Source organism: Trachemys scripta, chromosome 4, assembly GCF_013100865.1.
Source record: "Trachemys scripta elegans isolate TJP31775 chromosome 4, CAS_Tse_1.0, whole genome shotgun sequence".
In the NCBI taxonomy this organism is placed as follows: domain Eukaryota; kingdom Metazoa; phylum Chordata; order Testudines; family Emydidae; genus Trachemys; species Trachemys scripta.
In genome coordinates, this window is record NC_048301.1 from 84,630,721 (window position 1) to 84,655,752 (window position 25,032).

At 41.3% G+C, this 25,032-nt stretch overlaps 1 protein-coding gene across 1 annotated transcript in view; it reads left to right on the plus strand.

Annotated features, from left to right (window-relative positions):
* SLC6A5 (solute carrier family 6 member 5) overlaps nt 1–25,032 on the plus strand; it is a 54,835-nt gene that overhangs the window by 16,338 nt on the left and 13,465 nt on the right. Inside the window, exons 8-13 of the mRNA XM_034769796.1 lie at nt 2,416–2,550; nt 5,586–5,689; nt 8,496–8,620; nt 16,967–17,079; nt 17,378–17,509; nt 18,657–18,756. Of these exons, the coding sequence (XP_034625687.1) occupies nt 2,416–2,550; nt 5,586–5,689; nt 8,496–8,620; nt 16,967–17,079; nt 17,378–17,509; nt 18,657–18,756 (709 nt within the window). The remainder of the gene's footprint in view (nt 1–2,415; nt 2,551–5,585; nt 5,690–8,495; nt 8,621–16,966; nt 17,080–17,377; nt 17,510–18,656; nt 18,757–25,032) is intronic.

The window sequence follows — 25,032 nt, forward strand, 5'->3', positions numbered from 1 at the left end:
CACCCTGAAAGACTTGTGATACCTTGGAAGGGGAGGTCTATAGTGACCTGGCTCGAAGCTGCAGCTAAACTGAAATGAGTGCCCATGCAGACTTCTGTACCAATTTACCTAAATAGGTTTAAAACGAAACCTTTAAAGCAGTGCAACTTTCTCATGTAGACAAGCCCTTAGAGATGAAAGGCTGAGCCATCCAGTTTTTCTAGTTACTTGGCCATATTCATGTTTAGTGTTACTCCTCTGACATTAGAGGAGTTATATTAGGGATGAATGGTGCCTAAGGTTTTCATAATAGTCCTTTGTGTGCAGTTAGGGTTGGGCGTTCATTTGGTAGAATGCACTCTTTAATCATGCTACCTTTCAAATAGAACAAGCCAAATTCAGATCTTAAAAGCAATTTGGATGAAATAAAAGAAAGGGATGTAGAATTATCCCCTTTTCTATTTTATTTTTTAATTGGAGATATTTGTCTGCAAAGGCTGTCTAACATAATACGGGAAGCAGTGCACTGAATTAAGAAGCCATACAGTGGCAATTTTATTTTTCACCTGAATTAATTAGAAAAATGGCATATTTCAGGTATCTGAAAACTACAGCATCTTATTTTTCTTTTAACTGAAATTTTCCACTGGCCACCATTATAAGCTTTGCAACTACATGTTCCTTTTTGATGAGTAATTATTACTCAGTGAAAACAATATTACTGTTTGGACTTTCCAGTCAGGTGTGTATCTATTTTGGGAATAACTCAGTGCTGCGATGTCTACTGTCAACTCAAAATCTGGGCGTTTTCAAATTTATTTTTTTGGAAGAGATCAATATCAAGATTCCTAACCAGAAACACCTCAAAACACGCAGTTAGTGATGACTTATTCATTTGTTATACATTTATATCAAAATTAATTATGACATATTAATGTACATTATCTATAACTGTGTTAATAATGTGCTGAGTGTTTATTGACTGAAGTTCCATGAAAAATGCTTCCAGTGTCATTAAAGTCAATACAGATTTTGAGATTGCGTTTTTGTTAAGATGTTTCTTCCACACATCCCATGATCTCAAATATTCTATGATTATACATATTTTCATAACTAAGTGATTAAGGAGCTTAAATTCCCTTTAAAAATGACTTAAGGATACGTCTCATTAAAAGTTATGTGACATAACGATTATAACACAAATTTTAAATATTTACAACCAAAAGACCAGGGACCAGAATTATTTGCTATTGAATTCATGTAGAATTTGGAATGAGTAAATACAGAAAATTGTGATCTGTTTGTAGGCTGAAAAAAAAGTGATGAAATTTGTTGAGTAAACTATTTCATTAATTTATTTGCCCAGCACTAGAGTTTATCTGGTAATTAAACTATTTTATCGTATTGTCTTTTTGGCATGGTTATGAACTGTATAAATGATTATGCTTTGGCACAATCATAATTTTTTATTAACACTGCAATGAGACAAAAAATTCCGAAGATATGGCCCATGGATGCTTCATGTATTCCAATGAAACTCTCCAGCAGGGGTTCCTTGTACAAAAGCTTAGGAGACAGAGAGGAGTAGGCTACCAATGGAGTAAGAGTGAGGGCAATTGCTGATCTCAGAGTGGGTTCAAGTGAGATGGAAGCTGGGAAGGTATGTTCAAAAGTCATCTCAATTAAGGGGGTTGAGGTGGAGGATCTCAGTCCCAATAAGAGATTCAGGAGCTGCATGATATAAAAGATTTCAGTTTTTAGACCCTACACCATAGCCTCTAGCAGATCTTGACTCACTCAGCATTTTTTATATGACCAACTGGAACAACTCTACATATCAGTGTACTGAATAATTCATAATTAAATGAGAGATCAAATGTGTTCAGGCCATTAGATACTTAGGGCCTGATCCAAAGTTAATGGGATTATTTCCACTGACTTCAATGAGCTTTGGATCAAGCCCATAATTAATGTTTTAATTCTATATTAAGTTTTAAGAAGTGCAAACCAAAACACGGCCGATTTAGCCAATATTGGAAAATGAGATAGATTAGATTCTTCACCAGTGTAAATTGGCATAGCTCACTTAATTCTCATAGAGCTATGTTGATTCACACCAGCTCAGGATATTTGAATTTGGTTGTAAACTCCAACTTTTATCTCCCCTCCTTTCCCCCTTAACTATCTAGCACCCCAGCTTTCTGCACCTAATCTTTAGTGCCTTTGCTATTGCCACTAGCAAGAAGTGGTGTAACAGTGACCGCATTGTCAGGATCCCTGGGAAATAAACCTGTTGTCTTCCCACTCTGCTCCTCCTCTGGGCTAATGTGTCCGTGTATGCGGCTGGGAAATTGCTATTTCTAGGCAGTGGTGGACTACTCTTATTTTTGTCTCCTCATATAGATCCAAATCAATAACATTTTGTGGTCTTTCTAGGTCGTGTATTTTACTGCTACATTCCCTTATGTAGTGCTCATCATCCTGCTTATCAGAGGAGTAACCTTGCCAGGAGCTGGGGCTGGAATCTGGTACTTCATCACGCCTAAGTGGGAGAAACTAATTGATGCTATGGTGGGCTCATTATTCCACTTATAACACTTTATATGAGTTTGTTTTCCCCATCAGACTTATTACAAACATATTTGAGATGTGGAGTATTGGTGTTTGAAAAAGTCATCTGTGGAATCTTGTTCTCATCTCACTAGTTTATTGCATGTTTCATTGTGTTACATTGACTGGAGTGTGTGTGTGTATATGTGTGTGTGTGTATATATTTATTTCATGTTCTATTGGAATATGTTATGTATATCTTAGATGACTTCCCCAAGCAGGGTGTTTCAGAATAGAAGTGTGATGGATGACACAAATTGGGGGGAGTGCTAAATAATGAAGAGGACAGGTCACTGATATAGAGTGATCTGGATCACCTGGTAAACTGGAGGCAAGCAAATCATATGTGTTTTAATGCGACTGAATGTAAATGTATACTTTTGGGAACAAAGATGATAAGCCATACTGACGGGATGGGGGAATCTATCTGAGAAGCAGTGACTCTGAAAAAGATGTGGGGGGTAATGGTGGCTAGTCAGCAGAACGTGTGCTCCCAATGTGATGCTGTGGCCAAAAGAGCTAATGCAATCCTGGGATACATAAAAGGGAATCTGGAGTAGGAGTAGGGAGGTTATTTTACCTCTGTATTTGCCAGTGGTGCCATCACTGCTGGAACACCATGTCCAGTTCTGATGCCCACAATTCAGGAAAGATGTTGATAAATTGACGAGGGTTCAGAGAAGAGTCACGAGAAGAATTAAAGGATTAGAAAACATGCCTTATAGTGACTGAAAGAGCTCAATCTATTCAGCTTAAAGAGAAGGTTAAGGGGTGACTGATTACTGTCTATAAGTATCTATATGGGGAACACCTATTTAGTGATAGGCTCTTCAATCTAGCAGAGAAAGGTATAACATGATCCAATGGCTGTAAATTGAAACTAGACAAATTCAGACTGGAAATAAATTGTAGGTATTTGACAGTGAGGATAATTAATCCTTGGAACAATTTACCAAGTGTTGTGGTGGATTCTCCATCACTGACCATTTTTAAATCAAGATTTAAGATGTTTTTCTAAAAGATCTGCTCTAGGAATTAGGAAAGTTCTATGGCCTGTGCTATGGGGACGTCAGATTAGGTGATCACAATGGTCCTTCTGTCCTTGGAATCTATGAATACATATTTAGAAAGTACAGATTTGCTGAGTTGATGTTGAAATTGTTCTTGGTTAATTTTAACCTATTAATAATACAACACACTTGCATGATTTATAGGTTTGTTGTTTTTTGTGGATTACTTTAGGGTTCATGATTTAATACACACTGGAAAAAATTAAGATTATTCTGTAAAGTGAATCCTACTTTGATCACTATCAGATCAGGTTATGTAACTCTGCTCCATCAGTAATTTTGTTTTATATAAAGTGCAAATGTGCAGGTATAGAACATCTGTTATAACCAATATCATAGGTAACTAGAACCCCTAACTATATATAAGGGTTAGGGTTGAAGAATTTTTGATAATTATATGTACTGCTAAAATACACTACAACATGAACTGGAAAGGATTGGAAGAAAGGTTATTTCTCAGCTTTCAACATGGCTCCCTCCCATTCAGTTTGAACTGATGTTTGAAAACAAGTAGTTTTATTAGAGCAGCTAGTAAATTAAAACATCAAAGATGTACATGTAGTATGTGTTTACTTTGATACTGATTTGCAGATGGGCCATGGAGGAACAATATTAAGTTTAGGTTAGATTTTAATGATCAAATTAAAGTCTGAGCTAGGGTTGGCGTTCAGGTTCAGATAATTAACATTGAAATCAGTTCAGGTGTAGCAAGATTTTGGTTTCAAATTGCTGAGATCTCAGAAAATCTGCCAATTTTCCAGGACATGATGTTAGGACACTGGTTGTATCTGAAACACAGCTGGAAAAGTCTCCCCTTCTGGTTAGGTTTTATGGGTGGCTTTTTCTTCATAGCTACTTTGCTTATATTGGATTGTTTTAACCCTGTGTTGTTGTGAGTAGTAAATCCTTTCCACACAACTCCAGTTTATACACTGAAATAAGTGGACAGATTTCCAAAAACTTCTGAAAATCTGGCCACAAGTGTCACAGTGAGAGCTGCTGGGATTGAAGCATATTTTGAAAATATGATGACATTTTTCAGTTATGATAAAAATGACAATCATTTTTATTGCTGGACACAAAACCCAACATTTGGACAAGTTTTGGTTCAATTATTTGTGTTGAAAATCAAATATTAAAATTTGGATGTAATAAAATTATCAAACATTTGAAAAATGTTCACCTGCTGTACTAAATGAGCTGCTGATCTCTCTTGAAAATTTGGCCCTAACTACAGGTGCTAAGCACTTGAATATCAGGCCCATAAATGCATCTGAGGCCTGTGCCTATGTTCTGTAGAAAATGATCTGTAATGACCTATAGCATGGATAGTGTCTGATATTTTTATTTTTAAAAGCCTTGATCCCAGGTGTATTTTCCTCTGATACGATGAAATTCAGACCTTGCAGGTGAGTGCCCATAGCTCCCATTGAAACTGGAGCTGAACTTGGCTTATGGTGTGTAATTTAGTTAACACAAAGTGGAGTTACTTCCTTGCATCAAGAGGAGAAAATGCCATTTTGACTGGATTTGGGAATATGATAGATAATCTATTGGTATTGACTGAACATTTTTTTTCTCTAGATCTGCATTTTCTTTGTTGAACACAGGTAAATCCATTCTGTTTTATACAGAATGTAATTCACTGATTATCTGTTTTCTATATTTGCCAAAGGTTATATTCTGTCCTCAGGTAGGTGCATCGTTCTTGTTCAAGCTAATGTGCAATTATCAAATAGGCACCATCCAGTTGAGGGCAGAATTTGGCCATAAATTGCTGTCTTATTAACATCAATTGTGTTTGAGTTTATTTAAACCATTTGTGTTAACACCTTAACTGTAATGTTTAATGGCACCATTGATTTCATTAGCCATCCAAAATCCTTCACTGAAGCTGACACTATTTTTTCTCCTGTGCTTTCTTAGGTGTGGAAAGACGCTGCCACTCAGATTTTCTTCTCATTATCGGCTGCGTGGGGAGGTCTAATTACTCTCTCTTCATATAACAAATTCCATAATAATTGCTACAGGTATGGAGAGGTTAAATCAATCAATATTATTCAAGACACACAATCTAGTAGCTTAAATCCAAAATGTGACTTACCTCTGATTTGTTGAAATCTGGCTGGAAAGGGTCTCCTTTTGTTGTATTTTTTAATTTCAAAATCCACCACTCCCAAAATGTGCATTGAGCTCACCATAATCCCTGTGGGACATTTGTTCTCATTACAAGCAGTCAGTCCCAGGATGAAAAGCAATCCAGAAAGCTGTCAAGGACTCTGGGCAGCGTCATGAAATCCAGCACAATTGGTCATCTCTGCTGAGAGCAACTCATGATTACAATTAGGTGAGGGTCAAGCTGTATTGAGAGACGTGTGAGTGGGTAACACTCAGTTTCTACCTACGTGATTCCCGTTTCTAACAAGGCTGTTTATTACTCTTGCAGTTTCATTTACACCAATGTTACATTAAAAAAAAAAAAAGTCTCCAAGGTCACAAACTTAGAACTTTTTCTTCCAAAAAAAAGTCTCCTATTTCGTTGGTTGAAAAAGTTGTCTTCACTCAGATTAGTTTTTTACTCAGAAAACCTATGAAAGAAATGGCCATTTAAAAAAGCATCATTATTAAGATGCATGCAATGCCTATGAGAATGATTAACTCACTTGCTGTTACGTTGGTCTGCCCCCCTTTGCTTCACTGATACTGCCTTTTTAAGAAGCAGTCCTTCTTCCATTGAAGTAAAACTCCCATTGATTTCGAGAGGAGTGATTAGGTGCTGATTCAGGAAAGCATTCCTATTCAGAACAGCATTTAAGCACATGCTTAAGTGTTGTCCTGAATAGGAATGGACTTAAGCGTATCTTCGAGTACTTTTCAGAATCAAGACATTAGATTGTAAGCTTGTTAGGGCAAGGACCTTATCCTTAACGTCTGTGAAGCATCTAGCACGTTTTTGGCACTACTTATCAACCCAGTAAGTATGTCTCTGTGTATCTTTTTAAGTCCGTGGCCCAAGATTTTTAAAAAAATAAACCTGAAAATTAGTCTCTTAAATTCCTAATTAGGCACCTAAATAAGTGGCCTGATTTTTCAAAAGAGCTGAGGGCTCAACAGCACCCTCTGAGTTCTAATTTTAGGTTTTGTTTTTTAAAAATCTTGGGCCCATGTCTTGGGTTTATTAATGCTGTCTGGACTCCTCTAACATTGGAAAAACAGTGCTCCGAAACATAAGGAAAACATGCAGGTGCGAAAACAAAATATGTCATCTTCCTGTTCTGGTGGCTTAGTGTATTAATTAGCTAATGGCTTCATGTATTTGGAAAATGTTTGCTGAACTTCAGAATTAAAGGTACACTACTAAGTTTAAAAAAAAAAAACCTGGAAAAAATTCTTACATTATTAATAAATCTCATAGTATTAAAGCTGAAAGAAACGTAAGAAGCTTAGTGCTTTTTCACCTATTGGTTTAATTTTACATTTCACACAGCTTGGATGGTAAAATAAGGCATGTCAGTTTTCTCTTTATATAATCAGTTTTGTTTTCCAATTGGTTCATTCTAGTATGGCAAGGGCAAATTATTTAAAAAAAAATATTTTACTTACATTTATTTTTTAAACTTCATGAAACCATTTATAACTGTCTTGCTTAAATCCACTTATGCCCAAAATTTAGGGTATGTGTTTCAAAAACTCTTTGATCATGTCCATTTAACTGAAACAATGGATAATGCTTCCTACTTTCTCTCTCACACTCCTTTTGAGGCTTGTCCCAGCCAAAACCCTTCCTTTGGAATGAGATTAGCACACAGTGATCTCCTTCCAAACAGAACGTTATCTACCTTCAGCAGAACTGAAGAATGATCGTATATTGTATTATCTTGTTCAACGGATGCTCCATTAGGGACTCCAGGATGCTGTCAGCTCAGTGTGGATCTTGACCGCTTTCTACATTGCTTTTCTTCTTGGGTCTAATGAGTAAATGGCAGTGAGACTGTGAGCAATTCAATGCCAACTTGGAAAAACTTTTTTCCAGGGTTTGAATTTTTGACCAGGGGCTTCTTTATTAATAGAGTTCGAAGTGGGAGTCTGACACTGTATTAATGGCAGCATAGACATCTTAGCCAGGATGTGAGAACTCTGAAGGGGGATCATTATCGATTCCATTATAAAGTTACACATGCTTAAAGAATAAAGCCCACTACTTGGGCACACACATCTCCTGAGGCTGCTCCTCACAACTCTGAAAAGATAATGAACACTGTATCAGAAAGAACTTGAAAGAGGGACTAGATGTAGGGGGTTGCGGAATGATACAGGATATGGAAAGCTTCACATTGAGATGTCTGGTTTAAATTCAGCAAAGACAAACAGTGACTGAAAGTCATGGCTGTTTGGCGACCTACGCAAAATCTGTTGGACAGGTATCCACATCACAAACAATAAAATCCCCACCATCACAATTCATCATAGCTTTATCAGGCAGTTTCAACAGAGGAGGCAAAGACTGCAAGGGCAAGAGAACTGAACGTCCTGCTTAGCCCTTGAGAAGCTCTCTCCAGAACATTGTTGAGTTACATTGGTGAGTCAGTGCAGGGAATCTTGTATGCTGCTTCTTGCGACTACTGCTCATCCAAAGACTTCTGTCTCCAGGTCAGCCTGACATCTTTCACCAGCACTACATTCCCTTGAAAAAGGGGTTGATGTGTGGTTGGGTGGGAAGTATCTTTTTCAATATTCTTATTGCTTGTGCACGTTTGTTACTTGAAGCACATCTACTGTCTACAAAGCTCTCTTTTACATATTAAAGCAAGCTGGCACATGTCTTTTTCTCCTCAGGGACACATTGATAGTCACATGCACCAACAGCGCCACAAGTATATTTGCAGGCTTTGTCATCTTTTCAGTTATTGGCTTCATGGCAAATGAACTCAAAGTAGATATTGAAGATGTGGCAGACCAAGGTACAGTATTCCCCCCTGCTTAGATCAGCTTCCAAAATGTGTATGAATGTATTCAATGATCTGTCTTTAACTGTATTGTTATTGCACTGCAAACATGCATCAGTTGGAATAGGGGAGCATGGCTGCAGTGTGCGCTGGAGGAGTCCAGTTGCCATACCAGGACCTCTTGCAGTATAGGCAGCAGAACAAAGCAAGTCTGTGGGTTTCAGGCCCCCCGGCAGGACTAATTCAAATTATCATACAGAAATTTATATATACTCTAAGCAGACACAGTCTGTCCCCCACTGCTGCTGCTTCTGCTCCCCCAGACCCAGTGCTTAAAGTAGATTGAAGAAAGTGTGTGTGTGTGGGGGAGGTGGGCAGGGTGTCTAGCACCACTTGCACATTTGCCTCCTCCCTCCATCAATTCTGCACCCTTCCCCTGCGGTTTCACCTCTTCTCCTCCTGTAGCTGCTGGGGTTCCTCACCCTTGATGCTTGGGAGGGCTGCAACAGGGTCCCCTCTCCTCCTTCCCAGGGTGGATGTTGCAGGGAGGGAGGCCCAAGTAGCCATCCCATTGATCACAGGAAGGGAGAAGCAAGGAAGGAGCAGAGCTGCTGGACTCTTTCCGCTCCCTACTCCTTTCCTGTGAGATTGGGGTGTGTGTGTGTTGGTGGGGGGCAGGGGAGTCCTAAGGGGATGGAGGAGAGCTCTGTTGGCTTCCTGCAGCAGCTCAAATTGGCTGCTTACAACCCAGGAGGCAGGAAAGTAGGGAAAGTTGCCTAGCAGAGGGGGTTTTCTCCAGGTGATATTACAAATATGCATCCTTCAATCACCTGGCTTGCTTTTTAGAGATTTTATTTCCAGGGTCTGGGACTTGTGTTGATGTGGTGCATATTAAGCACTTCCCAGATCCAGTAACAGTTAAAAGGGGTTGCTGATTTGGTGGTGAGATGTGAGGGAGGGGGGCTTTAAGCTAGGGGTCAGTTCAGAAGCTGGGAACATGAGGTTCTGAAATGTGGACCCAGGGAGAGGTTTGTGAGCAGGGCTGGCTAACGGAGTGGGGTGGTCATAAATTGGAAGTGGTATGGATTGGATTGACAGAGGTGTGTGTGTGTGTGTGTGTGTGTGTGTGTGAATATGGAGTGAGTACAAGTGACAGGTGAACTGGTGCTTTGTCTGTGATTGTGTATGGGATGGGATGGGAGGTAGGAGGGTAAGAGCTTTATTGGCCAGGACAGAGAAAAAAAGTTGAGAGGATCTTATAATAGCCTCACAGAGGGATAAATGCTATTCTCCTTCAACTTACTGTGTCTGTGGGTGCTCCACATCAGGATGTGCATGTGCCTGTACATTTCTGATCAGAGATTTTTGTCAGCAGTTTCTGTGGGTCTTCACCTGCACCTTATGGATCATCTTGCTGCAGAACAAGGATATATAGGGAGGGATGGATGTGTCGCTGCTCCAGTTTCTTCTCAATTGCCTGTGGCTTGAGAGGGAGTGTTGCAGTGTCCGCTTGGTAGCTATACAGCTTTCTCGTTTCCTTTTTCTTGTATAGCACAACTTTTGTGCTTTTGGTGGGACTTCTTCCCCCCATTCTGTTTTTGCCTGGGTGGGGCCTCAGTTTCAGCTTGGCCCTTGGTAGCTGTGGCCTGCATGGTTCAAGGGCCACCCCTTAATCCCCAAAACTTTTGCCTGAGCTGTTAAGAATGCTTTGGTGACTGCCCCAGCTCTAGCTATGTTAAGCACAAACCTTGGGAGCCCTTCAGAGTTTTCCAGACTATCCAAAAGGAAGAGACCCCATTCTCCAAGAAGGAAGACAGAGAAGAGGGAAGTCATCCTCTCAACCTGGGGAAAAAGGAAACCTTGCATCCTGGTATGGGTACGCTGAGGCTTCTACCTCCTCTGGTACTGAGACCTTGGGTCCACCTAAGAAGAGCATGCTGCATATCAAGAAACCTTCCAGTAAGCAATCTCAAGTGGCATTGGTATCAGTACCAGAATCCGAGACTTCTAAGCTTAAGGAGTCCTCCAAGACCAAGGTCTCAAAGCCATTGACAATGGTGTCTTCTTCAGGCCACAGTAGAATGTGCACGGAACCATCCATGATACTGCCTGATGTGCTGATTCCTGAGAAATAGCATCCAGATTCACCAGTACTGTCCAGGATCTTTTCTCATAAAGACCTCTGCATCCTGGAAAAGCCAGAATCCCCTCTGTTGAGGGCTACCAAGAAGGACTGTCCGCCGGTACTGACTTACCCTTTTTGAAATTGATAGGCTCCAGTCCTTCCACATACTTCTATGAAGGGTTGACCACTGGTATGATGTGGTCACTGCCCTCTCCCCCCATGGGCCTACTGAACCCTATCTGTCAAGGGACACCATGAGGGATTTCCAAGTACTGACTTATCCACTTGTCTTAGCACATCCTTCTCCGAAGGCTCGACCGCTGGTACTGATGTGTTTACTGGCCCCTCACTGGCCTCCAGTATTGACAAAACCCCCTGTACTGACACCTCTTGCTCCACCACTGATCTCAGGATTCCAACACAGGATTCCAACACCTTGCCCTTCCAGCCTCCCTCCCTGAGGTACATCCTGAGGAAGAACCCCCTCCCACCCCCAGCGAACAAATGACGCAGCAACCCTGCCAAGAGCAAACACGGGGTCTTGTCCCTTTTTCCTTGTGTCCCATAACAGTGGACTCATTGGAACTCTTGGGCCCCATATGGTGACCAGTTCTACAGCATGCTATCATGCAGGGGGCCCAGTAAGAACAACGCCATCAGTGACAGGTCACCTTCCACCGGAAGGACCCCCAGAAGAGCAACAGCTAGGTGCAGAGGAGGAGACTCCACCTTCTCACAAATCATCCTCTTCACTAGACAAGGCTGTTATCCTCTCCCTCCCGCCTCCTACATGGATGATTTCAAGACCTTTCAGGATCTCCTGAAAAGGATTGCGGAGGTCCTAGAGTTTCCACTGGGAGAGATACCAAAATCTCAACATTCTTTACTGGATATTCTACATGACAGGAATGTGTCCCTCTACTTTCCCTAGAATCTTTGAGCAACCTTGCAATCTATTGGCATCTACCTACCTGTGACAAGAAGAACACACAGCAAGTCATAGGCAGCTCAGTGGTCTCACCCAGTTCACTATCAATCCAGAGACTGACTGAACTTCTGAGAAAGAAACCTAGATTCCCTAAGAACGGGCCATCTTCCACAGTTATATCATAGTTGGTCACTTCTTTTAAATGGCTGATTTGACCTGCTGGTCGAGAGTCACAAACCATTCCCCTTTCTGATTCATATACTGCACCTATCCTCCCACACCTCTGGGGATCATCTCTACCATTTCCTACCTTGCCCTAAATATAAGGTTGAAAAGATAGAATACATGCTAACTATTTATGATAAACTAAGGGACTATTCAAAGTGATCCTCTTGTATTTAGCTGTGCCACTCTGGGTACCTTTCCCAGAACCAAGGAAGAGCTCTGTGTAACTCTCACCAATGGAAGTTGGTCCAATAGAAGATATTATCTCACCCAGCTTGTCTCTCTAATATCCTGGGACTGATACAGCTACAACTCTGTATATAAGTCAGTGGTTGCAACATTCAGTAAAACTATTCATTAGGCTCATTCAGTATCCCTACCTAAAGCAACCCAATTCACTAATCTATTTTGTAACCACATACATCATGATGAGACACATTTTGCAATGTACTATGTCTAGACAGCAAAGAGTGCTTTTCCCTAGGAGCTCCGGTGCATATCGCAGAAGTTACAAAAAGAGAGAACTGAAGCATTTTTTCGATAAGATGTTGCATGTCCCACAATGTGAGGGATATTTAGCTTTGGAATTCAAGGATTACAGCTTTATTCAAATACTAACATATATATCAACAGTGTAGTAGTTTGTTGGTTTTCTACCTGGTCCATCTTTCCATTATATGTTTGCCTAGGACAATGGGACCTCGATGCTGATTAGAGCCTGTAAGCACTACCACAATACAAATAATAATGGACAATAGCATCTGGGGAACGGTGCGCTGCCTTTATATTTAATGAAGGCAGCTGAAACCAGGGGTATTGTAGCTAGTGACCATCCTTGGTTATAATCTCATGAGCCTTGAATGCTGTTCTCTTTCACATCAAGGGCCCACGATTTTGGTATGTCCTTCTCCTGGATATATGCTGGAGTATGTGTGACATCCTTCTCATGCGGTGAAGCTTAATGGTCCTTTTTGTTTCTTTCCAGTTTCATTTGAATGGAAGGCACTGTTGTGTATTCTGTGACTGGTGTACTAATGATCTGTTTTCCCCCTCTGCATCCACTTCCAGTTAGGGAATGTGACTTTTCCATTTGTGACATTCATTAATTTCCATATTTCCATATTAATTTCCATATTCCCAACAGAGGCGCTGGTCTTTGGGTTACTTTTGAAATAGATATTTTTATTATTTGCTTGCTACATTTGACTGGATATGGCTGCTGTGGTTTGAGTATGACATTGCACTGAAGCATTTTTGACTTATTTGCTGTACTACTTAATGACTACTGGCAACAAGTAATGGTCTGATGAAAATGACAAAGGGAAGGGATGCTGTCCAGAGTGGAAGAGAGCTCCTAAATAACATCAGGCACATCACTGTGACTCCTAAGCCAAAACTACTAGTCCTTTGGAGCATTTCAAATGGAAAGACAAGATGAGTTTGCCACAATTGGTGTGTATGAGCACACAAGCCGCAGATTAAAAATAAATATGCAACCATCACTGATCTTTTTGTGTACATGTGGGAATGCTAAAAGCGTATCACATTAAGTCAGATTAACCTTTAGCACACATACAATCCTTTCCAGGAACAGGAGGAAAATGAAGAACAGCCTCAGTGAGTCATAAGAGAAGGAGGGAGAACAGCACAGAATACAAAGAGGCTCCTAACATAAGGAGGACTGAAGAGTTCAAAAAGTGAATGTCACATACTCATGGCTCCTGGGCATGAAGATGTTTCTCTGGCTGCATTAATGTGTATACATTAAGCTATTTTTCTGACAGCTTTATGGTGTGGATAAATCCAGCAGTTCAAAGCTCAGAACAGGGTCTAAGGTAACCGATGAGCATCTTGATTCAAAGGCTGCATTAGTGAGTTGATAATGAAACACAGAGATCAAGAAGTCTCGTAATGTTTGCAGTTACCGAGCGCTCTTTCCGGAGTAGGTGTTAATGAGCATGAATTTCCATTCAGTGCCCTGGGTCATTTGGTAGAGCTGCAGGATTCAAATGGAGCATAGGTAGCATAAGCTGTAACATTCAACAATCCTATCATACTGACGGGGAATATTGCCAGTGACGTGGATAGAAGCATTTCCTGTTCCATTCACCAGTCTTTCACTGAAGCATATGTTTTCCCAGAGCAGTGATATTTTTATATTATCAATGCTGCTACAACTAAAAAAAAAAATTGTAATGGAAGGAACAAGGTGATGAAAGAAAGAGACACTCTCATTGGTTCATTCTGTATGTTGCTGTTCCATAGACTAGAAGTGGTAGTATGTAGTGTTGGAAGCATAATCAGCTGGACTCTAAAGTTTCTTCTGAGACATAAGAGGTGCAGTTAGGATATAGTAAACCAATAGGTAATTCTTTATTTTTAGGGTGCTGGGCTTGCATACACATGGTAGCTCCTGGGTTTGTTAGCTTGCATCTCGAAAAACTAGCTTGTGTGAGACAGAGTTCTACCATGTAGAATCTGTTTATGTTCTAGCCTGGAATAACCAATCATGGAATGGATTGCTTACTACATTACAGAAGCAACAACTCAAGTGAGTGAGAGGAGAATTTTACAGCACATTAGCAGGTCAACTCTACCTCTTCTCCCTAGCAAGAAATAGGTGACGTGCTATTTCGGAAGTCAACTTAAATTAATTCAGCCTTCAATGTCTCCTCTGTTATGTTTGTCAGACAACCTTTAGTGCAGTCCCATCTCATGGGTGGACTTGCTGTATGTTCATCCTGCATTAGTACCAAATCTGGGATCCAAACTTGGACCCTTATATTTCATAGACAGATGCTCTACTGGATGAGCCAATGATGGTCTTCTCCTGGCCAACCAAGTGGAAACTATGTAAAATTTGTTTAAACTATAAGTCATTTTGCCTGTCTTCCTGTGACAGGACGGTAATAGCAGTTTTATCATATGCAATCTTACATGCTTGCTGTACTGTGCATCTACTTCAGACAATCCTTGTATAATGATAGCTTGAAAGCAACTTCCCTCCCGCACCCCGGTAAAGAAACATTGGAAACAGGATTTGTCATGGGTTATGCGTGTATGAGTGATAATCTCAGGGGGTGCTCCTCTGAGTTTGAAAAAGCAGTGAACTCCAAATCAACCAAGCAACAGAGCATGTTAAAATAACCCATTTTGTACTTGTTGGGTTTGAAGGTTACAGATGACAAGTATCTCTAAGAGAAGCTGTTGCAAACACATGCATGGGAATGTAGCTCCATCCCAAGTATCCAAAAACAGGCAACATCATTTCCATCAGCTTTACTAGGAAACATAGATGCATGCTTTATTCTGTATGGCCCTTGAAGGTGAAAAAAGAAAACACGTTGGTGAAGAATGATCCTTTCAAACATACTAGGGCAGATTCTTTTCTTGTAACCCATGAAATGTATACAATTAAATTTCCAATTGTGTACCTACAGAGTTGAGCATCTAAACAATTGCTGATACTGTTTTTGAGCAGCTTAGATGGTTCATTACTACAGAGCAAATAAAACCAGCATCCACAGCATAGTGACAGCGAAACTTATCTGATGTGAACTCAAATAGAGCTCCTTAGTGGCACTGAAGTGTATCAAAAATGCAAGATGGCCCAATATAAACCAAAGGCATGAGATTTTGGCTCACCAAGGAAAATATATTGTTTTTTGTCTTCCATACATTTGTCCGGGAAAGAAAAGACCTGATCCACAAAGTGTCTTGAAAAAGTGAAATACTGTATGCTGCTCAAAATGCTTCCTACAGCTGTCATTTTTGAGCTGAAATAATTTGCACATTATCCACTGGCACCTTTTCTCTTAACCATTTATCTATGTAAAGACAGAGCATTTGTGTCACAGCTGAATCCCTTAAGGGGTAAAGGTTCTGAGTTATGCTGAAATGGATTGCACAAAGACGACTGGTTAATTGAAGCATGAACACTTAACAAGCTGGCTTTTCTCAGATTGGTAGCCAAAGAATTTGTGTGTGTGTCTGTTGTTGTATATTTCCATCTTGTGTATCTCATGTATTCATTCTCTTGTGTTCAGTCTTCTGAGTGCTCACATCCTCTTTTACATGCTGTCTCACCCATTCTCATGTGATGATTCCATGCTCCCTCTCTTTCTTATTCTTTTACTTTGTCTTCCCCATATATAATGGGAAATACCAGTGTTTTTAGGATTAATGCTTCCATTAATCAATCTTTTTATTTTAAGCGATATCCTGATTCAAACAAATGATACTGCAGCCTCCAGAAATAATTTCAAGGTGTGCTGCTAAAATTATACTGGAACAGATGAAACATTTGCCAAACTGAAGTATGGAATATGGCTGCAAGCTTGGAGAAAGAACTGACAGCATAAGGGACATGTAATCATAGGTGTTAGAGATGGAAAAGACCAGGTAGTCCATCTCCCTGCCAACAGCATGGCTTCTAGTGCAGCAGTTCCCGAACTGTTATCTGCAGAGTGTTCATATGGTCCTCAAAGAAGTGGCTAGTCACATGGTGTTGGTTTTCCTCCCTGTTTCCACTCCTTGTTTCCAGCTGCATCTGCAGAAGCCCAGGCAAATGTGAGAAGTAGTATAGACCATAAGACAATCTCTCTTAGAATCTGGCCCATGGTATTTGCACTCTCCCCCTGTCTGGAGATTGTTGATGATGGGAAATTAATTCCAGATTATGAAAGAAAGTTACAACTGAACTTCTCTGGTCTGATTTTGTCTGATTTGAAACTAAATTTTTCTGAAATGCTGTAATATCCAGGTTAAACATCCTGCAACTTGAAAATTATGTACTGTATATTATATATAACGTATGCTGAAATCCGTTATTCAAGAATAGGACACGAAAGCAATAGAATAGTAGCCACCCAGGGCCAAATTCTGCTACACTTACATTGCAATAGGTAAGACTTCACACCGTGGACTAAGGGAAGCAGTCTGGGCCTTAATTATAAACTAGAACAAAGTAGCATTGTATTGTTTCCTGAAACTTAGCTCTTTCTAGCTCCCTGATATTTTCCTTCCTAAAAATAATTGTTGTCGCTCAAGATACCACAATCATTTCCTTTTTTGTCATTTCTAGGTCCTGGCATTGCCTTTGTGGTTTATCCTGAAGCCTTAACCAGGCTTCCTCTCTCTCCATTCTGGGCTATAATATTCTTTTTGATGCTTCTAACTCTTGGATTGGACACTATGGTAAACTGCTTTTTTTCAACTTTCTTCTTGCTCCACCACTTCTGTCTTTAGGATCATGTTACATACTACTTGCTATGTGGTCTGTTACTAAACCTCTTTGAGAAGAGAGAAATGAACTGAGGACAATAATACTTAATTCATAGGGAAGCTTTGAATTTTCATAATTAATGTTTAAAATGATAGGTGCTGAGCACAATCCTGTACACAATGAATGTATTGTGTAGTCTATTTCTCCATCATAGCATATTTTGTATAAAGGCTAGATTATTATTAATGTTTTGTTTTTCTGTGATCCCAGTTTGCCACTATTGAGACGATTGTGACCTCCGTTTCAGATGAGTTTCCCAAGTACTTGCGTACCCACAAACCACTGTTCACTCTTGTTTGCTGCATTTCCTTTTTCATCATGGGATTTCCTATGATCACTCAGGTAAAATATTGTCTTTGAGCACCACTGTGACTTGTCCTTCAATTCCTCTCTCACATGAGATAATGGTTATGTCCCAGTTTCCCAATGGAGCCCATGCCTCCTGACTCTGGAATAGCCAGAGATACTGGATTTTAAGAACTGTTAATTTTGTTTTAAGATTCTTTTCAGAGATTGTCTCCTTCTATGCCCTATAAACTGGGACTCATGGGTACTAAGGCCATGTCTACACTGGGAGCACTTTACCAGTATAGGAATACTAGTATACTATGCCAGCAAAGTGCTCCTAATGTGGACACAGCTACATCTACAAAGCACAGTTTTGTACTGGTATAGTAAAACCCACCCCCACAAATGAACCAAGCTTTATTGGTAAAAGCATGGTTTTGCTGGTATAGCTGAGTCTACTCTAGGGACTTGTGCTGGCACAGCTATGTTAGACAGGCCTAACACACCTTTATACCCCTGAATGACATAGCTATACTGGCTGTGTAGACATAGCCTAAAGCACCTTTCCTTACAGGTGGAGGGATACAAAAATAGTTCCAATCAAATTTTGGAAAGAAATCTAAATTGTCCTGTAGTGTATTCAGCATACAACCAGTACATACTGGGCTGCTGCAGTACCTCAGGCCATAGCTATATTGTGTGTGTGTGTAAATATATTTAAATAAAAAAGAATTTGCTGCTGATGAAAGGTGCTGTAAGGCAGCAATAGACATAGGACAGATGCAGAATGGACACCAGTTGTGGAAGCTTCCTCACCCTGCCACCCCAGTATGCCTCAGCCCTGGCTGGGCTTCATGTGTGTGTGTGCGTGTGTGTGTTACATTCCTTGCCCTGTCTGTTGAGATTGCCAAGAAAGAGGGTGCCAGTTGTGGTGATATTTTGCAATATGGATCCTTATCAACTGGGAGGTGAACTGAGAACACACCCACCCACACATTTCACATAAGCCACTGAAAAGCTGCTAACTACTTCTGGCATTACTGACCTTGGGATGGATTCAAACCAGCAAATTAGAGGTGAAAAGCTCTTTATTCCATTGGTCCACACTTTATGCTATGCAGAGGGTGGGAATAGTACATAGTAGACAGATACAATATATAGCATATGTGTGCCATAGGTAATTGCCTTTTTTTAATTTTAGGGTGGACTGTACATGTTACAGCTTGTGGACACTTACGCAGCTTCTTACTCTCTTGTCATCATTGCCATCTTTGAGCTTGTTGGGATTTCGTATATATATGGTAAGACATCAGTATTGTTGTTGGATAGCATTTAGAGATGGATATGGCGAAAGGGATGTTTACGGTACATGATGAAATAAGAAATAAAGGAAGTGGCAGCGCATGAAAGTTTAGCTTTGAATCTCCTCAGCAGTGCAATGCAATATTAGAAAACAAGAGAAAAGAGGTTCAGAAACATTATTTTAAATGAATGATTCAATGATGCTTCCTTACCAGAGCAATTCTCTAAACTTATATATTCAGGTGATTACTATTTCCATAGCACAAACAGTGTGCTGGTCATTTCAGCAAGTGGTTAATTATGATTATCGTTATTATACATTTATCCAATCGTATTGGATGAATACTAAGAAGTTGTTTAAAATATGCAATAAATTAAACAATGGGTAAGATCCTCAGCTGGTGTAAGTCAGTGTAGTTCTCTTGATGTTAATGAAGCTACATCAGTTTATACCAGCTGAGGTTCCTGGCCCTAAAAACTGTTTAGGAGTGACGCTTTCAAGAGACCCATTCTTGGAAAGAGGCACTGTCCAACAATGGAACAAGGAAATGTGAAGCTCTCCCTTTGCAAAAGACAATCCCTGCCTTCAATCTTAATATTCTCCTGGAGACACTTGGTGACGTGTCTTCATTAGAAAATGCAGTTGTGTTAGAACATGATATTGAGGGGTCATGATGAGAAGCACAGTTCTGCAGTCAGTGCAGACAGGGATGAATTGTATCTAATGTTATATCAGTTGGTAGTAAGTAATCCTCTAATTTTCTAGTGAAGAGAAACCCTTGGGCACACACAATGTTTCATTTTTAGGCCCTGCTCCTGCAATGTGATGTGCATAGACACTTGGGTCCATCTGTAAATGAATGGCTCAAAGCTGATCTCATTTCAAAGCACATTGACCTTGTGGTTACTGTAGAATGCCCACTTGTTGCTGAGGGGTGAAAGTTATGTAAAGGATGTGAAAAGAAGGAGAGATTGGGGCAAAAGTGGTATAACTGGGGCTATTGAGCCAGTTTTACCTATTATCTTCTACAACAGCATGCTAGTTTAAATGGTGGTAGTGTCGTTGAGGGATGGGCATGGCTGGGATTAAAGTTAGCCTTTGCCATCAGTCTGTGCCTCTGACTCTGAGTATATAAATCTCGTTACCTCATTAAAATGAGTAGAGCTGAATTCTCTGAGTTCACAGACCCGGGTGGAGTGAGTTTGCGTAGGGGTAAGTTAGGGCAGAAGTTAGCCCAATGAATGGGAAATGTTACCCAGCTACACAATGTGAAATGTTAAAGGAGAGCTTCAGGCTGTTGGATTTTGTTTGATCAAAATGATCTTTGCTCCTATGTCCACAACAGTTATGTATTTTAATTAGAGATGATTCAGAATTTATAATAATCAACACACTTGGGTAGAACAAAAATACCAGATAATATTGGTAATGGTTACCAGCTTGGCATCCAAATAACTATCCAAAAGGTACTCAGATCTGAAGCTTGGCAAGATTTCCTGAAGTGAAATCTAAAGGACAGATCATGGGGGAGGAGAGAGGGGTGACAGCAGTGGTGGCGGGATGCCTGGTTTCGGCTCCTGGCTCCTAGACGAGCTTGCCTCAGTTTACATGTGGAAAGGCAATGGTAATATGTCTCTGCCCCTTTGGGATGCGGTGAGACTCAACTAACATTTGTAAAGCACATGCAGATCCTCAGATAAAATAGCAATGCATTACATGTGCAAACTATTATACATTTCCACATTTCATATTGATAGAGAGCACCCTGCACTCTTTCTCCAGACATGTTACAACACATCAGTTCCTCTCTCTTCACCACTGTTAATTATCTCCTAATTTTGAAAGGGGTCAAATATTTTTCAGAGTTAAGTTTTAGTCCTTGGCTGCTCAGGAGCAGTTCCCATTGAAGTCAGCTCCTGTTGAAGTCAACGGAAACCACTGATGCATCCATCTAAGTCCAAGGGAAGAGTTGAGTGCTAAATAACCCAGAGTCAAACAGGGTGAGCATTATAAAGAGATGTGTCTAATTTGAGGCAGAAGAGATGAGCAGCTTTTACCTTTGCCCTTCTCCAACAGCATGGTAGTTAAAATAGTGGAATGTGGGGGAATAGCTGAACACTTTTTTTTTTTTGGCTGAGCTGTTGGCAATAGGTGCTAAAACAGCGCAAAACACAGTGCCAGATGTTGTTTACGAAGTGGAGTGATTGCATATTGCTCTGTGCCAAAAGAAAGCATTAAAATGACAGGACTCTTTCATTGCATTCCCCTGTTTGACTTATTTGAAGATGAATTGAGTTCCCACGTGATTTCTCTTGAGAAGCTCAACAGTGAGGCCTGTTTATAAGATTTGTATTGCCACTTTGTGGTGGATTTTATTTTTATGGAAACACATAAAAGGAATCTAACAGAAAAAAGCACAAATTCTAGTAAAGCAGCAGCCTCGTGGGCTATCGGAGGGTTGTGTGGGAAAAGCACAGAACTGAGGGTCAGTACCAGGGTTGCTTGCTCTACTACAGACTTCCTGGCTGTGTCTGGCTGTTTTTTCTGAACAGTTTTTCACCATTACTAACGTTAGTATAGCTGCAGCAGTGGTCACAGGTAGTGCTAGCCATTGGGGGCCTTAAGCAGGAATATTTTTGGGGGGGCCCTCTGCACACAAAACATACTAAAAACATTCAAATAAGGGGCTCCCTGAAGCTGCTCGGGGCCCTAAGCAATTGCTTAGTCTGCTTATGCCTTGCGCTGGCTCTGAGAGTTGTGGCAACAGAGGGAGCGCTAGTGCAGCCTGGGCTGCAGATGGCTGCTGGTGTTCTTAGCACCATATTGTGTACACTTGATCATAGCAGGCACTATGGTAAAAGCATCCTTGGGATGCTGACACTGTGTCGACACTAGTTCTCTCATGGTGGTTGTGCCAGTGTTAGCAATAGTGTGTGGGAGGAAAAGGCTTGTGTATTTCTAATGCTCCACTGTGACCATGGGCAAGTCACTTAGGCCCACATTTTCAATAGAGACCTTTAATTTTGGGGTGTTACAATTTTGGGATGCCCAACTTTAAGCTCCTAAAGTTTCAAACATCTCAATACTTTGCTGAGAGCAGTATCCACAGCACTCATTAGGCTAATTAAAAAAACGATGGGCTTGCATCAGGTGCTCCGCATTTTCTTCACTTTCTGTCATCTGGCTCCACAATGGGGCCTCTGTGTGCTCTTATGGACCTCTAAGTGGGCTCTACACAAGCAAATCTGCCCACGTGGAGTTGTTGCAGGATCAAGGCCCATGTGGATGTCTGCAGAAAGTGATGGGCCAACAGATGTGGGGTACTGTGACAGTGCAAGGAGTGAACAGGTGAGATGGCGCTCTAAACACCTTAGATGCTAATTAATTCCTCCAAAGGAAGCTGATTGGGGTGATTAAATAATTAGGCTGATGGGTTGGGTGGATTAAAGATTCAATTAGCCCATCAGTCCAAGTCTGAGATAGAGTCAAAGGAAGGAAGTGGGAAGAAAAAGTGGAACAGAGCTAACTGAGTTCAGTCACACAGAAACCTCAGGTCCTGAGAGGGCCAAATCATTGTAGATGTTGTAGATAGACTGTTGCATTGGGACTGTAGTAGTACTAGAGGAGGGAAGTTGAAATAAAAGGTCACTGAGTACACAACTAATGGAGTTGGTGCAGTTTTTGCAGGGAAGAAGACAGGAGGAGATGCACTTCGTGTTACACCTGGGGGGCTTGTCTGGGTTCATGATGTCCCCATTGGTGGTGACAGAGGACCAGATGGGGAAAGCTGGTACCAAGAGTTAGCATTCTGGTAATGGAGCAGACCTTACAGTGGTTGGTGGAGCAACAAAAACGGATGCAGAAAGCTATGCATTTGTTCCAGAAACCCTACAGGTGGAATGACAGTCCCTTCTTGCATGGCAGGTTGAGCAGCAGAATAGCCTTCAAGAGTTCATAAAGTAACAGGCGCAGGGGCAGCAGAACTGATATAGGGTCTGGTGAGTCCAGTGGCAGGGAACAGCAGTTAGCCGTGGGGTAAGCCTGTGTAAGATGGGCCCAGCAGAATACCTGGATGTGTTTTTACTAACTTTTGAGAGGGTGGCAATTGGAGCTGGACGGGATAAGGGATTGTGGGCCCTCTGTGTGGCACCCTATTTGTCCAGGGAAGGTAGCCTATATGGCCCTGAGCGAGGAACAGGCCTTAGTCTATGATAGGATAAAAGCAGCCAACCTGGACAGGTTTGACCTTTTGGTTGAAAAATACCTCCGAAATTTTGAGCCACTAGATGGACTGGTAGTGTGTAACCCAAGACAATCATGCAAAAATAATCAGACTGGGCAACATATCAGCTAAGGGCTGAAGTTCAGGAGAAATAAGGCATGATGATATTGGAACAGTTTCTCCAGAGCCTCTCTGACACGCATGCGTTTGGGTCCGGAGGTACCAGCTGATGACCCTGGAGGAAGCGGTTAAGCTTTCAGAAGAGCTTGTGGATGCAGACTTTCCCAGGAAAGAATTCCAGACATTTCAGGAATTTCTGAACTCAGAAAGAAGGGGGGCAATTTGGCCATACCCAGGACGGTTGAAAGGGAAAAGGAGGAGATGAGGGTAGCTGGGGAGTGGTTTGCTACCAGTGTGGGTGGCTGGGACATATGAAATGGGGCTGCCCGGTTATGGAATGTGGGCGCTCAAGATTTTGTGGGTGGTCTAAAACTATTGGAGACGGGCAGAAAAAGAAAACACCTGCAATCCCTGTAAAAGTGGGGAGGAGGTATTGGGGGTGCTGGTGGACACTGTCTGAGGATTCACACTCATCTGGAGGGATTTGGTGGGATTGGATGCTGCCAAGTGGGATCCTGAAACTAGACTATATCCACAGCCCAATGGCAGAAATCCCCCTACAGGCTAAGGGGAAGTTGAAGAGGGTTGGGTGGTAGAGGGGCTGCCTCATCCAGTCACTATAGGGACAAACTGGAGCCCCGTCCCTTATAAGAGGAAAATGAGTGTCCAGAGGCCCTCACAGCAGGAAACAAAACTAACAAGGAATGGAGCAAAGGGACTGGACATAGAAAAATCAAAGAACCCTGGACAGAAGACAGGAGGAAAACAGGACTTCCCTGGAGAAATGAAGGGAGGAAAAAGACAGCCTCGAACAAGGGATAGTGGAAAATAGTACCTTTAGCTTGCAGATGAAATAGTTCCAGGGAACCTCATTGCCAGAACAGAGGGAGGAGGAATCCCAGGAACAGTTCCTGGGGCTGGTGGAATCAGAGTTCCTAGTGGAGGAGAAAAAGAAGGCACAGCTGCCCCAAACCAAAAAAAAAAGAGGGAAAAGAGAGTGAGGAAACAGGCTGCCAGTGGTGCAGAAACAGTTATGGGGGGCGATCCCCAACAGCAAGTGTGACTTCTGTGGGTGGAAGATGGACAGCGACCCTGGGTGAAAGCATGAGCAGAAGGACTCCAGCACCTCCTTTAAAGAAAGGAGGGTGCAGGGGAAGCAAAATCTGTCTGGGAGGCAAGAGGGGGAAGGTGTGTGACAGAGTTCAGGAAGTGAACAGATGAGCCTGCACTGTGATGACTTAGATGCTAATTAGTTCCCTAGAGGAAGCTGATTGGTGTGATTATTTAATCGGGCTGGTGGGCTGAGTGGGATAAATATTCAGCCCAAGTCTGATAAAGAGGCACAGGAAGGAAGTGCCGGGGGTGCGGGGACAGAGATAGTTGAGCCTAGTCACAGATAGGCCGCATGGAAGGGAAACCTCTATTCCCCTCAGGTCCTGAGGAGAGGGCCAAAAGCACTGTAGCTACTGTAAACAGACTGTTCCACAAGGACTGTAGTAGTACTGATGAAGGAAACTTGAAATAAAAGGTCACTGAGTACACACCTGCTGGAGTTGGTGCAGTTTCTGCAGGGAACAAGACAGGTAAAGAGGCATACCCTGCTACAGGTACCAATGAGCACTGGCTAAATCTGGCACCTGGACTCCAAACTGCTAAGCCAAAAGCATTTAGAATTGTCATTTTGCTCATGATTTTGAAGCGTTTTTATTAACATACTTATAGCATAGATAAGCACTTATGCAAAGGAGAACTAGGTTTTATATAGGATCTTAGTTTAGAATAATTAGAAATGGAAAAGATCTATTAGGTCAAATCTACTTCTCCTGACCCTCCTCTTAGTACAGTATTGATGCTGTAGTAATTGTTATTGTTAATAATAATAAATGACACTGACATACAATATAGCAATATCTATCCAATATAGCTTCTGAA